This window comes from Lithobates pipiens, unplaced genomic scaffold (assembly GCF_037356315.1).
Source record: "Lithobates pipiens isolate NorthernLeopardFrog02 unplaced genomic scaffold, aLitPip1_a1.2 Scaffold_25, whole genome shotgun sequence".
NCBI classification, from domain to species: domain Eukaryota; kingdom Metazoa; phylum Chordata; class Amphibia; order Anura; family Ranidae; genus Lithobates; species Lithobates pipiens.
Window position 1 is genome coordinate 150,675,951 of NW_027507787.1, and position 16,547 is coordinate 150,692,497.

Consider the following 16,547-nt stretch of genomic DNA (forward strand, 5'->3'; position numbering starts at 1 on the left):
AAACAAGTAAAATGTGAAAGACTTGTCACAGAGAAGACTGCTAAATGTTACAATATTAAGCCAAAATGTGTTTCCTTTTCATGAAAAAATAAAAATAAAATGGACGATAATGTGTTACAATTTATCTAACTTTGCTATTAATATAAAATATAGGAAACAGAAGAATGACATGAGATTTCTTTTTCCCACAAGCCATAACGCCAGGAATGTTAATTGAATCCATTATTTTTTTAACAGCGCGAAGCTTGCTGAGATGGAGCCGCACGTCCAGGAAAATTGTTGTGTTTAATTAGATTAGAAAGTCCGCCAGACAATTTAATTCCTCTTTAGTAGCGTTGCGTGTTCAAATGGCCATTTTTCCCCGCAGGTACACTACCGTCAGAGCATCGACAAGTTGAAGTACAGCTCTGTAACGGATACACCGGAGATTGTGCAGGCCAAGGTCAATGCCCAGCAGCTGAGCGACGTAAGTGGCGGGCTTGTGTTGTCTGCTGATAAGGTGTGCGGCAGATCCCCACTCAAAATCCCCTATGTTCTGTGCGCAGCGCTGATAACGCCAAGCGCAAATTGCTAGAGGGGTTACCGATGGACATGGGCTACCCAAAGTAGATCTCACCCCTTACAAATCTTTAGTGATATCATTTAGAGCGATTATGTATATATATTTTTTTATTAACTTACACAGGTTGTTCAAATTTCACATGTTGGTAGAGTCTTCCTCTATAGTAACTCTTATGCCCCATACACACGGAAATTCAGACGGAAAAAGTCCAATTGGATTATGTTGTTGGAAAATCCGATCTTGCATGGGCTCTATCGGACTTTTTCTGTCGGAGAGCTGGATCTAAAATTTTCCCACAACAAAATACGATCAGACTTTTTCAGATCACGTGTAGAGAATTCCGACGCACAAAGTGCCACGCATGCTCAAAAAAAAATTGGGGACGAAAGCTATTGGCTACTGGCCTATGTAGTCCCGTTGTATGTTTTGTACGTCACCTCATTCCGAACGATTGGATTTTCTGACAATTTTGTTGACCATATGTATGCAACACAAGTTTCGGCCAAAATCTGGCAGAAAATTCCGAAGGATTTTGTGGTCGGAATGTCTGACCGTGTGTATGGGGCATAATTCTTCCTTTTCATTGCAGGTAAATAATGGATTCCAAGCAGAAGCAATGTGCCGTCATGACGAAGGAGGGGTGCACACTATCCAACATCCACAGAAGGCTACAGAAGGTTTACGAACATGACACCATCAACAAGAGCAATAGCGTTCATTATTGACTCTTGTCAATGGTGTCATGTCCATAAACTTCCTGTAGCCTTCTGTGGATGTTGGGCATATTGCACCCCTCCTTCGTCAGGAACTCAATGACGCCACATTGCTTCTGCTTGGCATCCATTATTTACCTGCAATGAAAAAGAACAAGAGTTACTATAGAGAAAGAAATACTCTACCAACATATGAAACCTAAGTGAATAAAGTTATGCCCACTTTTGCATTAATAAATGCAAAAATATATATACACTATATTGGCAAAAGTAATGGGGCACCTGCATTTACATGCTCATGAACTTTAATGGCATACCAATCTCAGTCTGTAGGGCTCAATAATGAGTTGGCCCACCCTTTGCAGCTATAACAGCTCTGAATCTTCTGGGAAGGCTGTCCACAAGGTTTAGGAGTGTGTCTATGGGAATGTTTGACCATTCTTCTAGAAGCGCATTTGTAAGGTCAGTCACTGATGTTGGAGGAGAAGGCCTGTCTCGCAGGCTCTGCTCTAATTCATTCCAATCCTATCGGGTTGAGGTCAGGACTCTGTGCAGGCCAGCCCACCCCAAACTCGCTCATCCATCCAGTTTGGGGTGGAGGAACTTGACTGGCCTGCACAGAATCCTGACCTCAATCCAGTAGAACACCTTTGGGATGAATTATAGTAAAGACTGCGAGCCACGTCTTCTCGTCCGACATCAGTGCCTGATCTCACAAATGCACTTCTGGAAGAATGGTCAAACATTCCCATACACACACACACCTAAACCTTTTGGACAGCCTTCCTAGAAGAGTTGAAACTGTTATAGCTACAAAGAGTTGGCCAACTCAATATTGAACCCTATGGACTGGGATGCCATTAAAGTATTAAAGTTAATGTGCATGTAAGGACAGGCATATTGTCAATGCTTTTGACAATATGGTGTGTGTGTGTGTGTGTGTGTATGCAGTATCTCACAAAAGTAAGTACACCACTCACATTTTTGTAAATATTTTATTATATCTTTTCATGTTATAACACTGAAGTAATGACACTTTGCTACAATGTAAAGTAGTAAGTGTACAGCTTGTATAACAGTGTAAATTTGCTGTCCCCTCAAAATAACTCAACACACAGCCATTAACGTCTAAACAGCTGGCAACAAAAGAGAGTACACCCCTAAGTGAAAATGTCCAAATTGGGCCCAAAGTGTTAATATTTTTAGTGGCCACCATTATTTTACAGCACTGCCTTAACCCTTTTGGGCATGGAGTTCACCAGAGCTTCACAGGTTGCCACTGGAGTCCTCTTCCACTCCTCCATGATGACATCATGGAGCTGGTGGATGTTAAAGACCTTTTTCTCCTCCACCTTCCATTTGAGGATGCCTGGAGACATGCTTGGCCAGTCCATCAACTTTACCCTCAGCCTCTTTAGCAAGGCAGCAGTTGGAGGTGTTTGGGGTCATTATCATGTTGGAATACTGCCCTGCGGCCCAGTCTCCGAAGGGAGAGGATCATGCTCTGCTTCAGTATGTCACAGTAAATGTTGGCATTCATGGTCCCCTCAATGAACTGTAGATTTCCAGTGCCGGTGTTCTGCCAAGAAGTGTCCCCCCATCGGATAGTGTCCACCCCGTACTGCGCAGGCGCAGCGTTTTCGCAGTACAGGGGACAAGGTGAAGCCGAAAGTCTCCGAAGATGAACGGCGCCTGTGCACTTAATAGTACCTTCTTCCCTGAGTCCAGGTTCAAGCTCCACCATTCAAGTGGACATAGGGTAGATGATGTAAAACAGCACATAGTAACAGGGCCCCTCATGTTCTCGCAAATTTTTATTCTAACTCTATGTCCACTTGGATGGTGGGGCTTGAACCTGGACTCAGTGTGCAGGTGCCGTTCATCTTCGGAGACCTTTGGCATCTCCTTGTCCGCCATACTGCGTAAGCGCAGTATAGGCGCAGTATAGGGCAGACACAATCCAACGGGGGATAGTATTCGAGAAGACACTGGCAGCACCCATGCAGCCTCAGACCATGATACTCCCACCACCATGCTTGACTGTAGGCAAGACACACTTGTATTTGTACTCCTCACCAGATTGCTGCCACACACGCTTGACACCATCTGAACCAAATAAGTTTATTTTGGTCTCATCAGACCACAGGACATGGTTCCAGTAATCCATATCCTTAGTCTGCTTGCCTTCAGCAAACTGTTTGCGGGCTTTTTGTGCATCATCTTTAGAAGAGGCAACAGCCATGAAGACCAATTTGATGCAGTGTGCGACGTATGGTCTGAGCACTGACAGGCTGACACCCTGTCCTGTTAAACCGCTCTATGGTCTTGGCCACCATGCTACAGCTCAGTTTCAGGGTCTTGGCAATCTTCTTATAGCCTAGACCATTTATATGTAGAGCAACAATTCTTTTTTTCAGATCCTCAGAGAGTTCTTTGCCATGAGGTGCAATGTTGTGACCAGTATGAGAGAGTGAGAGCAATAACACCAAATTGAACACACCTGCTCATCATTCACACCTGAGAACTTGTAACACTAACGAGTCAGATGACACCGGAGAGGGAAAATGGCTAATTGGGCCCAATTTGGACATTTTTACTTAGGAGTGTATTCACTTTTGTTGCCAACGATTAATGGCTGTGTGTTGAGTTATTTTGAGGGAACAGCAAATTGGTATACAAGTTGTACACTCACTACTTTACATTGTAGCAAAAGTTTCACTTCATCAGTGTTGTCACATGAAAAGATATAATAAAAGAAAAAAATCTAAAATGTGAGGGGTATACTCACTTTTGTGAGATACTGTATGTATGTATTTATGTATGTATATGTGTGTGTGTGTATATGTATATATATATATATATATATATATATATATATATATATATATATATATATATATATATATATATATATAAAATGTTTTTGTTCAACAATCTAAATAAAATGTTGCATAAAAAGACAATCGTAAAAATTAAAAACACATTAACGTAACCTTGTTTACAGTGCCAATAAAGCATAATTTTAACTTTTTATTGATTTATTTTTTTCTTTTTAGTTGAATTATAGAGCGGAGTATGAAAAATCCAAAACACATTATACACTTTCTCAAGATGTACCAGAAATGAGGAAAGCAAAAGCCAACACTGAACTGTACAGTGAGGTAGGTACTGGAACTGATATGATATACAGAAAGGTAGGTGTTGACACCTAAAACTCCCAAGTAGATAGAAATAAACCCAGACTGTTTTTTACCCTTAATATAGATGACCATACAATCTAAAAATATTATTTCCTTAAATCTTAAAATCATAGTTTGTGATTTTTGCATTTGTATATATATATTTTTTGGTCCATATGTTACTTTAACCACTTGAGGATTTTCAACATAAGAATATGTAGTAGAAAAACTTTACCAAAGTTTTTATGGTTCATTTCAATCAAAAATGTTATTTAAGGAATGACATACATGCCTCTGGGAGGGTATTGCCATAGGGTAAAGCATATCTCCAAACATTTTCGAGTAGAAGCATGACAGTAGCAGTTGTAAAGCCCGGGCGTAAAATTCCCAGAAGCGCTCAAGTCAAATCACAAATCGAAACTAACAAACCAGTATAACAGACCATTAAGTATTTATGTTTAAATCATGGGGGCTAGGTGTCTCTCCTCCACCATAGTAAAAAAATACACATGTAAAATGTCTGGAAATTTTGAAGCCATGGGAGAAAAAAGCATTTTTTCATGTTTTGTTCTGGAAAAAATTGAAATATTCTGAACAATTAAAAAAAAAAAAAAATCAGTGTGGAGTAGTTGAAGTTGCTGCTGGTAAAGAAACACTTTGTTATGATCCAGAAGCAGCAGAAAGAGTGTTTCTGGAATGAGGAAAAAGCTATTTGCACTTTCATTCTGGAAATTTTGAAGCCATGGGAAAAAAAGTAATTTTTCCCTGTTTTTTCTAGGAAAAAATGGAAATATTCTGAACAATGAAAAAGCTATTTGCACTTTCATTCTGGTCCTCATCATTTCATCCCAAAATATTCATGAATGTCTTTAGGGCCTCTCTGGCATGCCAGTATGTGTTTTGTCATCCTTGTAGCATTTGGAGAAGAATATTTCTTCTCACAATATTTGCAAATTGCAGCTTTGCTTTCAGCAGAAATCTCACTGTGGAAATGTTTCCAAACTCTAGATGTTGGTCTCACCATTTTACTGAGAGGAGAAAAAGAAAAAAATAATTACTGAGCAGACTATAGGGGAACACTATGCTGTGATGAGTTAAATAATAATTTAAAGGTTATAAAAATTTAAATAATAATCAAAATAATGTACAGTAAAAGGAGGGGAAAGAAGAAAGAAGAGAAAGGAGGAGGTGAGTGGGATGAGGTTTTAGGGGTTGTCAGTGCTGCGGCTCCAAAGGAGTGTGTGGGGGATAAAATGTCCACCCATATCAGGGCTCCAAATGAGAGCCATTGAAGTTTGGGGGCAAGACATTTTCCACCTAGGGATGACAAATTTTAGTGTAGCTTCTGATTCTATTCTGAGGTGTAGCTTTAATTTTGGCTTGAATCATTGCCTGGATAAGTTTAGGATACAAATCTTAGACATTTTCCATGACCATGCTATTGTCTGTTTGGTGGCAGCAGTGAAGGAGGAGTTGACATTGGGACCTGGTCATACCTGGAGATATTATTTAGCAAGGCAATCTTGAGAGCGTGAAATTGTCCAAAATGTCTTGGTATGGTGACACCTTAAGAGTTCCCTTCACTGTAACTAAGGGGGCCAAGCCCAACCCCTGAAAAACAACCCCACACGGTAATCCCCCTCCATCAAATGATTTCCATCAGTAAACAAAGCAAGGTTCATAAAGACATGGATGAGCGAGATTGGGGGGGAGGAACTTGACTGGGCTGCACCTGACCTCAATCCAATAGAACAGGTTCCTGACCTCACAAATGCGCTTCTGGAACAATGGTCAAACATTCCCATAAGCCCCATACACACTATCAGATTGTCTGCTGATTTTTGTCATCAGATTTACCAAAACCATGTAGTAGAAGGGCCTGCCTGATTGCATACAAATTGAAACTCCTAATGTTTGACCTCATATTACATGGTTTTGGTAATTCTGAAGGAAAAACTCAGCAGAAAATCTGATAGTGTGTATGGGGCTTTAGACACACTCCTAAACCTTGTGGACAGCCTTCCCAGAAGAGTTGAAACCATTATAGCTGCAAAGGGTGGGCCAATTCAATATTTAACCCTACGGACTAAGACTTGGATTCCATTAAAGTTAATGTGCGTGTAAAGGCAGGTGCCCCAATACTTTTGATAATATAGTGTATAATGAGACGATTTGTAAGTTGCTAGCCAAATGTCTGTCCAGTCTTCTGGTGCATAGTCCAGTGACAGTGTCTTTTCAGTCTCTTATACTTGAAGTAAGAGGGGGAAAATGGCACCTATATGGCTGCATTGGCAATAAATAGGGATGAATGAACAATATTGGGAAACTTGGAATCTTGTTGAAATTAGCCCATATTTTTCAGTCATGACAATGCTGGATAAATGTAGCTTTTTTGCTATGTGATATGGCTTTGTTTATCAACAAAACTGTGTCACTAACCTTGCTGTGTTTATTAACAATGCCATGTGATCACCCATGTCAAGACTGATCAATGGTGATTAGGGGCTGTCTTGATGGCTTCCACTGTAATGTTTTCTAATTGTACTTGAAGAATTCAGGTCCAAGATAGGTGAAATGAGTTTCTGTAACCCTTGGAAGTCATATAAAAACCATTGTACATAAACTACCATAATTTCAGTGTCCTCATTGCCTCTACTGCATTTATGAAAACAGCAAAATGTTGCCAAATATTTATGATATGGCTGATATTTTGGCAAATAAAAACTCAACGTATTTCTCATCTCTAGTGATGATCAGACAGATGTTTATGGGCCAAACTTGAAATTACAGGGGGAGATTTACTAAAACTGGAGCACCCAGAATCTGGAGCAGCTGTGCAAAGTAACCAATCAGCTTCCAACTCCAGCTTGTACAATTAAGTATTGACAATAAAACCTAGAAGCTGATTGGTTACAATGCACAACTGCACCAGATTCTGTGTGCACTAGTTTTACTAAATCTTCCCCATCATGTTTGACAGTTAATGTGGCTGAGAATGTTGCGATGACCCCAATTCTGCTTGTTTTATACTCTTTTGTAGAACAAGTATAAGGAAGAATGGCAGAAGACTAAAGGTCAGAACTTTGAGATGAAAATGGATTCCCTGTCCATCTCCTCTGCCAAAGCTTCAGGAGACCTTGCAAGTGATGTAAGTAAATATTGGAGATGCCAGGGCATCTCTTGGTGGTTGTAGAAATGATCATTCCCAGATCTATTTAATTACAGTCCATTTAGGGAAGCATCTTATATCTGCGGAATGTCTATGATCTCTCTGGACTCCTCTGGCCTATTGACCTAGAGGGGGAGAAAACTGGTTACTCAAAATGGATTTTTCTCACCTAATAATTACTCCAGCCGTGACTACTGAGGATGTAAACATACACGATTAGCCAGTATACTCATGTCATAGTCATTGTATGGGACAATGGTGGACAATCTTCCCAGCATCATCTGCATGACCAACCTAATTACACCTTCACTGGTACATGTCAGTGCTGCTAAGCCCAATGGATTGCTAGACTGGTTCAGGGAGGGAAACATTTTCCTTACAGATACTGCTGCAAAGGTACCCAAAGTCCAATGGCCACCCAGCCCTGGCTGTTTCTTAAATCTTCATCAGCCATCTGATGAGAACCTTTTATAAGCCTTATTATTCGTACCTAGTGTATCCCTTCCAATAAACTAAAGTACAGTGGTGCTAGCAAAAAAGGTATATATACAAGCACAATTAAATTATGCTAAATACCACTTATAAAGAGAATAACTAAATTAAAAAAACACAGTGTCCACTCATGTATCAAAAAAAAAATATATATATTTAACATTAAAAAGTAAAATGTTCACAGTCGTTATGGAATATAAGTTCTTATCAATAACTGTAACTTGTCAACACCACACCACGTGCTCAGTGTCACCAATTCCCCATGGGGCACTCACTCACTGGGATTAAATGCTTTCATTCTCATGATGGGCATAACAAGCTTTATATTTAAATCCTCTGCTTCACCATTGGGATTCTCCAAATTCACTTAGCCAAACCAGCTATATTTCACTTATAGAAAAAGAAGAAAGGAACTCTACTAGTGCAATGACATTAAAAACACCATTTATTTCTCCACCTTAATTAAAAACCTACTTACAAGCAAACCTTCTTTTGTGCCTTAATAATAACAAAGCCACTACAGTGTCCGAATATAGTTAGACAGGCCAACAATCTCGGCTTCTCACCCAACCGCCTCTCCGCCACGTCTAGAATGTCCTACATGGTATGTTACTTCTGGTTGCTGTACAGCCACGTCCCAACGCTTTTCATCATTTCATCATCGTGACTTTGTCCAGGGATTATTCCTTATTTTTGTGTGACCAGTAAGGGTGTTCTAGGACATTCAATAAACAATAAAGGTTAAAGTGTAGTTTGTGCCAGAGTACAAAAAGAGTTTGGTCCACTCTTGGCTTTACCTAACATTCCCTAGCTTCCTACCCTGGTGACATTTGGAACATAGCTGTAGCGTTCCCTCTCTGAAATGTGTTCATGATATGGTGACAGACATTGATGGTGTCCCTGGTATAGTGGATTCTTCAAGAATATATAAAGAATGCATTCTGGACAGGCCAAACATGAAGTGCAGCTGCCATTAGTGCCCTAGATCAATGGTCATCAACCCTGTCCTCAGGGCCCACTAACAGGCCAGGTTAACTTAAATACATCACAGGTGATATAATTTGCTGCTCAGTGATTGCAGTATTCTAGTCTGCATCTCCCTAAGGTAATACATAAAACCTGGCCTGTTAGTGGGCCCTGAGGACAGGGTTGATGACCACTGCTCTAGATGACACAAGTACAGGAAGTGAGGAGAAATGGCTCATACAGGAACATGGTCAGAAATAACAACCCAACTCATACCCACTTTAAGTAAAGCATTAAAAAGGTTGGAAATTCCAGTTTGTGGCCAGTTCCCTGGTCACTAGGTTGTTTGGCCTATGTTAAAGGTTTGATAATAATGCCTGGGTGTGCAAAGCCCAATCTTTCATCAAGAGCTAAGAATGTTACAGACGTGGTGCCCAGCGTTCCATCTTTTTCTTCTCCTCTACAGATCAAATACAAAGAGGAATATGAAAAAGGTAAAGGCAAAGCGGCAGCAAACAGCGACTCCAGACTCCTCCACTCCATGCAAGTTGGGAAACTGAGTAGCGAGGTAGCGGAATGGTCTCAATTCTTACATAAAGTTCACTATATGAGGCCTGTGACATTGATACATTGTTTATGATTATGTTGTAGATAGCCTACAAGAAAGGATTTGAGGAGAGTAAGGCTCAGTTCCACCTACCGATGGACATGGTCAACATCACTCATGCCAAGAAGGCCCAGTCACTCGCTAGCGAACTGGATTATCGCACTAAGCTACATGAATATACCATTCTTCCTGAGGACATGAAAGTGACATGGGCCAAGAAAGCGTATGGCCTACAAAGTGAGGTGAGATATGTGCCTGATAAATCACTATTCAAAAATTTAGAGGAGGGAGACATAATATTGGAAACATGACATGAAGTGTTCACTTTGAAGTAATTAAAACACAGCACTGCAAAGGTGCCCTGCCAGATTAATTGCCAGGCAGCAGCATGTAACAATAATAAGAGGTGCGACACAAAGCACTTTGATATGTGGGTTTGAAAGCAACACAACTAGCAACACCCCAAAGAGGCCAAATACTAGATAACTGAATTGCATTTGTGGAGCATATATTGTCATATATTCTTACATTTATTTCTTATAAAATATGGAATATTTCTAAATAAATATACTTGAAAAAAGTATTATTATTTATTGTAACAATAACATTTAATTAATGAACCACTGCAGCTTCAGTACAAGTCTGATCTGGCGTGGATGAAAGGAGTCGGATGGATAACAGAGGGAAGTTTGAACGTGAAACAGGCTAAAAAGGCTGGAGAAATCATTAGTGAGGTGAGTTGGACACTCTCAGTATTGTCTAGGAAATGTTATAGATAGGCAACTCATATCCAAAAATGTATCAATGGTTCCAAACGAATAACTACTACAGTAGGGAACACGCACAGAAAGATACATTTAGCATATTTTAAATTTTTTAATTAATATTTTAATTTTTAATAACTGTTATGTTTACAGTGCCTTGCGAAAGTATTCGGCCCCCTTGAACTTTTCAACCTTTTGCCACATTTCAGGCTTCAAACATAAAGATATAAAATTTTAATTTTTTGTGAAGAATCACCAACAAGTGGGACACAATTGTGAAGTGGAACGAAATCTATTGGATATTTTAAACTTTTTTAGCAAATAAAAAACTGAAAAGTGGTGCGTGCAAAATTATTCGGCCCCTTTACTTTCAGTGCAGCAAACTCACTCCAGAAGTTCAGCGAGGATCTCTGAATGATCCAATGTTGTCCTAAATGACTGATGGTGATAAATAGAATCCACATGTGTGTAATCAAGTCTCTGTATAAATGCACCTGCTCTGTGATAGTCTCAGGGTTCTGTTGAAAGCGCAGAGAGCATCATGAAGACCAAGGAACACACCAGGCAGGTCCGTAATACTGTTGTGGAGAAGTTTAAAGCCGGATTTGGATACAAAAAGATTTCCCAAGCTTTAAACATCCCAAGGAGCACTGTGCAAGCGATCATTTTGAAATGGAAGGAGTATCAGACCACTGCAAATCTACCAAGACCTGGCCGTCCCTCTAAACTTTCAGCTCAGACAAGGAGAAGACTGATCAGAGATGCAGCCAAGAGGCCCATGATCACTCTGGATGAACTGCAGAGAACTACAGCTGAGGTGGGAGAATCTGTCCATAGGACAACAATCAGTCCTACACTGCACAAATCTGGCCTTTATGGAAGAGTGGCAAGAAGAAAGCCATTTCTCAAAGATATCCATAAAAAGTCTTGTCTAATGTTTGCCACAAGCCACCTGAGAGACACACAAACATGTGGAAGAAGGTGCTCTGGTCAGATGAAACCAAAATCGAACTTTTTGCCCACAATACAAAATGATATGTTTGGCGTAAAAGCAACACAGCTCATCACCCTCAACACACCATCCCCACTGTCAAACATGGTGGTGGCAGCATCATGGTTTTGGCCTGCTTTTCTTCAGCAGGGACAGGGAAGATGGTTAAAATTGAGGGGAAGATGGATGCAGCCAAATACAGCACCATTCTGGATGAAAACCTGTTGGAGTCCGCAAAAGACCTGAAACTGGGATGGAGATTTATCTTCCAACAAGACAATGATCCCAAACATACAGCAAAATCTACAAAGGAATGGTTCACAAATAAACGTATCCAGGTGTTAGAATGGCCAAGTCAAAGTCCAGACCTGAATCCAATCGAGAATTTGTGGAAAGAGCTGAAAACTCATCCAACCTCACTGAGCTCGAGCTGTTTTGCAAGGAAGAATGGGCAAGAATTTCAGTCTCTCAATGTGCAAAACTGATAGAGACATACCCCAAGCGACTTGCAGCTGTAATCGCAGCAAAAGGTGGCTCTACAAAGTATTAACACAAGGGGGCCGAATAATTTTGCACGCCCCACTTTTCATTTTTTTATTAGTTAAAAAAGTTTCAAAAATCCAATAGACTTCGTTCCACTTCACAATTGTGTCCCACTTGTTGGTGATTCTTCACAAAAAATAAAAAAGTTATATCTTTATGTTTGAAGCCTGAAATGTGGCAAAAGGTTGAAAAGTTCAAGGGGGCCGAATACTTTCGCAAGGCACTGTATATGGCTTATTTACCCCTTGTGACAGCAATACATTTAAATGAAAAAAAAAAAAAAAAAAAAAAATTTAAATAAAATAAATAAATATTCGAAAAAATATATAAAGTCATCCCTGTCTCCCCCACACATACACGTAAATGCAATTGTGCGCATAGGTCCCGTACACAGGGCTCAAAATTCCAACTCCTGAGCTACTAGCCAGGCCCTAAGGGTTACTCGCCACCAGTTGCCCCACCCAACCTCTACCCTGCCACACCCCTAAACATGCCCTCATAAATTATCCCATGAAATGATGCTTAAATGTTTTATGCAGAATTCCATTGCAAAAATAAAAATTAACAACAACTTTATCAGTGCCCATCAGTGTAGCCTCACCTGTGCCCATCAACGCAACCTCCCCTGTGCCCAACAATGCAGCCTCACCTGTGCCCATCAATGCAGCCTCCCCTTTGCCCATCAATGCAGTCTCACCTGTGCCCAACAATGCAGCCTCACCTGTGCCCAACAATGCAGCCTCACCTGTGCCCACCAAGCAGCCTCACCTGTGTTTAACAAAGCAGCCTCACCTGTGCTCAACAATGCAGCTTCACCTGTCCTCATCAATGCAGCCTTACCTGTGCCCAACAATGCAGCCTCACATATCCTCATCAATGCAGCCTCACCTGTGCCCAACAATGCAGCCTCACCTGTGCCCAACAATGCAGCCTCACCTTTGCCAATCAATGCAGCCTCACCTGTGCCCAACAATGCATCCTCACCTGTGTCCAACAATGCAGTCTCACCTGTTAAATCAATGCCGCTTCACCTGTGCAGAGGAAGAGAGAAAAGAGGAAGAGGATTGCTGGCCGGACTATCACAGAGCGGGGAACATCACTGTAACAGCTTTCATTTGAATTGCTGAGTGTTTCCCCCACTCTCCGTCACATACAGCTCCGCCTCTTGGCCCCTGTACTTTGATATACTTCACACATCCCGGCATTCAACCAGTGTTCAAAGTACCCAGCCCAGGAGGCTGGGCTGTATGTGACTGCGAGTGCAAGGAACACTCTGCAATTTAAATGAAAGCTGTTACAGCGATGTTCCCTGCTCTGTGATGATCTGGTTGGCTCTCTCTTTCCCTGGGCGATCGCTGGGAGAAGGGCTCCTTTGCAACCCCGTATGCCGGCGGTGCTTGCCCCCCCTCCTCCGAGGCAGCCCACACTTTTGAGGGCTGCAGTACGCATATGTAAACAGTGATTGTACCACACATGTGCGGTATCATCAGAAACATCAGAGTGAGAGCAGTAATTCTAGAGCCATCATTCATATTTAACCACTACAGCCCCGGACCAATAAACACCTTAAGGACCAGAGGTCTTTTTACAATTTCGCACTGCGCTGCTTTAACTGGTAATTGCGCGTCATGCAATATTGCACCCAAACGAAATTTGCGTCCTTTTCTTCCCACAAATAGAGCTTTCTTTTGATGGTATTTGATTGCCTCTGCGATTTTTATTTTTTGCGATATAAATGGAAAAAGAGCGAAACATTTTTTCTTTTTGTTATAAGAAAAATCGAATAAACTAAATTTTAGTCATACATTGAGGGCAAAATGTATTCAGACACATGTCTTTAGTAAAAAAAATGTCAATAAGCGTATATTTTTTGGTTTGCGCAAAAGTTATAGCGTCTACAAACTAGAGTACATTTTCTGGAATTTACACAGCTTTTAATTTATGACTGCCTATCTCATTTCTTGAGGTGCTAAAATGGCAGGGCAGTACAAACCCCCCCCCCCCCCAATTGACCCCATTTTGGAAAGTAGACACACCAAGGAAATTGCTGATGGGTATGTTGAGCCCATTGAATATTTATTTTTTTTGTCCTAAGGGATTGAATAATGACAAAAAAACTAAAAAAAACTAAATGATATATTGCTCACACATGCCATAGTTATATGTGGAATTGCACCCCAAAATATATTCCGATACTTCTCCCGAGTATGGGGATACCACATGTGTGGGACTTTTTGGGAGTCTAGTCGTGCCCCCCCGAAACCAATCACCACCTTCAGGATTTCTAAGGGTGCAAATTTTTGATTTCACTCCTCACTACCTATCACAGTTTTGAAGGCCATAAAATGCCAAGATGGCACAAACCCCCCCCCCAAATGACCCCATTTTGGAAAGTAGACATCCCAAGCTATTTTCTGAGGGCCATGTTGAGACCATTGAATATTTTTTTTTTTGTCCCAAGGGATTGAATAATGACAAAAAATTTAAAAAAATTTTTTTTTACAAAAAGTTGTCACTAAATGATATATTGCTCACACATGTCATGGTTATATGTGGAATTGCATCCCAAAATATATTCCGCTACTTCTCCCGAGTATGGGGATACCACATGTGTGGGACTTTTTGGGAGTCTAGTCGCGCACGGCACCCCGAAACCAATCACCACCTTCAGGATTTCTAAGGGTGCAAATTTTTGATTTTACTCCTCACTACCTATCACAGTTTCGAAGGCCATAAAATGCCAAAATAGCACAAAACCCCCCAAAATGACCCCATTTTGGAAAGTAGACACCCCAAGCTATTTACTGAGAGGCATGTTGAGTCCATGGAATATTTTATATTTTGCCACAAGTTGCGGGAATATTACAAACTTTCTTTTTTTTGCACAAAATTGTCACTAAATGATATATTGCTCACACATGCTATGGGCATAAGTCAAATTACACCCCAAAATAAATTCTGCTGCTTCTCCCGAGTACGGGGATACCACATGTGGGGGACTTTTTGGGAGCCTAGCCACGTACAGGACCCCGAAAACCAAGCACTGCCTTCCGGATTTAAATATAAAATGCTACCAAAAAAACTGTTAGCGATCGCAGGGATCAGGCCTGACTCTGCGATCGCTGCAGTTATGTGTTTAGTGTTTTGTAAGTGACAGTAAACGATCGATACTGCACTTGGGTGGGCTGGGCAGAGGGGCAAAACGCAGGTGCTAGCAGGTATCTGGGCTGATCCCGCTAACAATGCGTTTTTTTGGAACCCTAAACTGCTGGGGACGCTAGTATAGATCTGATCAGATCAGATATTGATCTGTTCAGATTCTATACCACTATGGGAGGTTTATGCTTTGCGTGTGGGTGTTAGCGGTACTGGCACTAACCTAGCGCTGCCTGGGGCGACGCAGACCCTGACCCTAAAACCTAATTGATATCACCCGCCGGGTGATCAGGGGGTTAAACCTTTACTGGGTAATAAATGGTGGGTGCCCTGATGCTATAAAAAGCAAACTAACCAGAGTCACCCGTAACACTTATTCGGTGATCAGTGGTGAAAGGGTTAACTAGGGGCAATCAGGGGGTTAAAATTTTTATTAGGTAGTATATGGGGGTCCCTGGCGCTATATAAAAACCTGACGGGGAACCTAAATAACTAACTGGCTAACCAGCGTCACCAGTGACACGTATACTGTGATCGCTGGTGAAAGGGTTAACTAGGGGCAATCAGGGGGTTAAAACCATTATTGGGTAGTATATGGGGGTACCTAACGCTATAAAAACCTGGCGGTGAACCTAAAAAAATAACTAGCTACCTAACGACACTAGTGACACTAATGCAGCGATCAGAAAAACGATTGCTTAGTGACACTGGCAAAAGGGGGTGAAAGGGTTAACTAGGGGCAATCAGGGGGTTAAAACCATTATTGGGTAGTATATCGGGGTACCTAGCGCTATAAAAACCTGGCGGTGAACCTAAAAAAATAACTAGCTACCTAGCGACACTAGCGACACTAATGCAGCGATCAGAAAAATGATCGCTTAGTGACACTGGCAAAAGGGGGTGAAAGGGTTAACTAGGGGCAATCAGGGGGTTAAAACCATTATTGGGTAGTATATTGGGGTACCTAGCGCTATAAAAACCAGGCGGTGAACCTAAAAAAATAACTAGCTACCTAGCGACAGTAGCGACACTAATGCAGCGATCAGAAAAATGATCGCTTAGTGACACTGGCAAAAGGGGGTGAAAGGGTTAACTAGGGGCAATCAGGGGGTTAAAACCATTATTGGGTAGTATATCGGGGTACCTAGCGATATAAAAACCTGGCGGTGAACCTAAAAAAATAACTAGCTACCTAGCGACAGTAGCGACACTAATGCAGCGATCAGAAAAATGATCGCTTAGTGACACTGGCAAAAGGGGGTGAAAGGGTTAACTCTAGGGGCAATCAGGGGGTTAAATCTTTATTGGGGGGGGATAGGGGGCTACCCTGGACCTAACACTAACTGCCCTGACAGTTTTTACTGTTACAACTGACACTGAATGCAGTGATCAGTAAAGAAATGAT

At 41.2% G+C, this 16,547-nt stretch overlaps 1 protein-coding gene across 2 annotated transcripts in view; it reads left to right on the forward strand.

Moving 5' to 3' along the window:
* The window catches only part of NRAP (nebulin related anchoring protein), a 137,986-nt gene that overhangs the window by 69,922 nt on the left and 51,517 nt on the right, over positions 1 to 16,547 (forward strand). For both annotated transcript variants that reach the window (XM_077454995.1, XM_077454996.1), the window contains 6 exons: positions 368 to 466; positions 4,332 to 4,436; positions 7,495 to 7,602; positions 9,548 to 9,649; positions 9,733 to 9,930; positions 10,318 to 10,422. In XM_077454995.1, the coding sequence (XP_077311121.1) occupies positions 368 to 466; positions 4,332 to 4,436; positions 7,495 to 7,602; positions 9,548 to 9,649; positions 9,733 to 9,930; positions 10,318 to 10,422 (717 nt within the window). The remainder of the gene's footprint in view (positions 1 to 367; positions 467 to 4,331; positions 4,437 to 7,494; positions 7,603 to 9,547; positions 9,650 to 9,732; positions 9,931 to 10,317; positions 10,423 to 16,547) is intronic.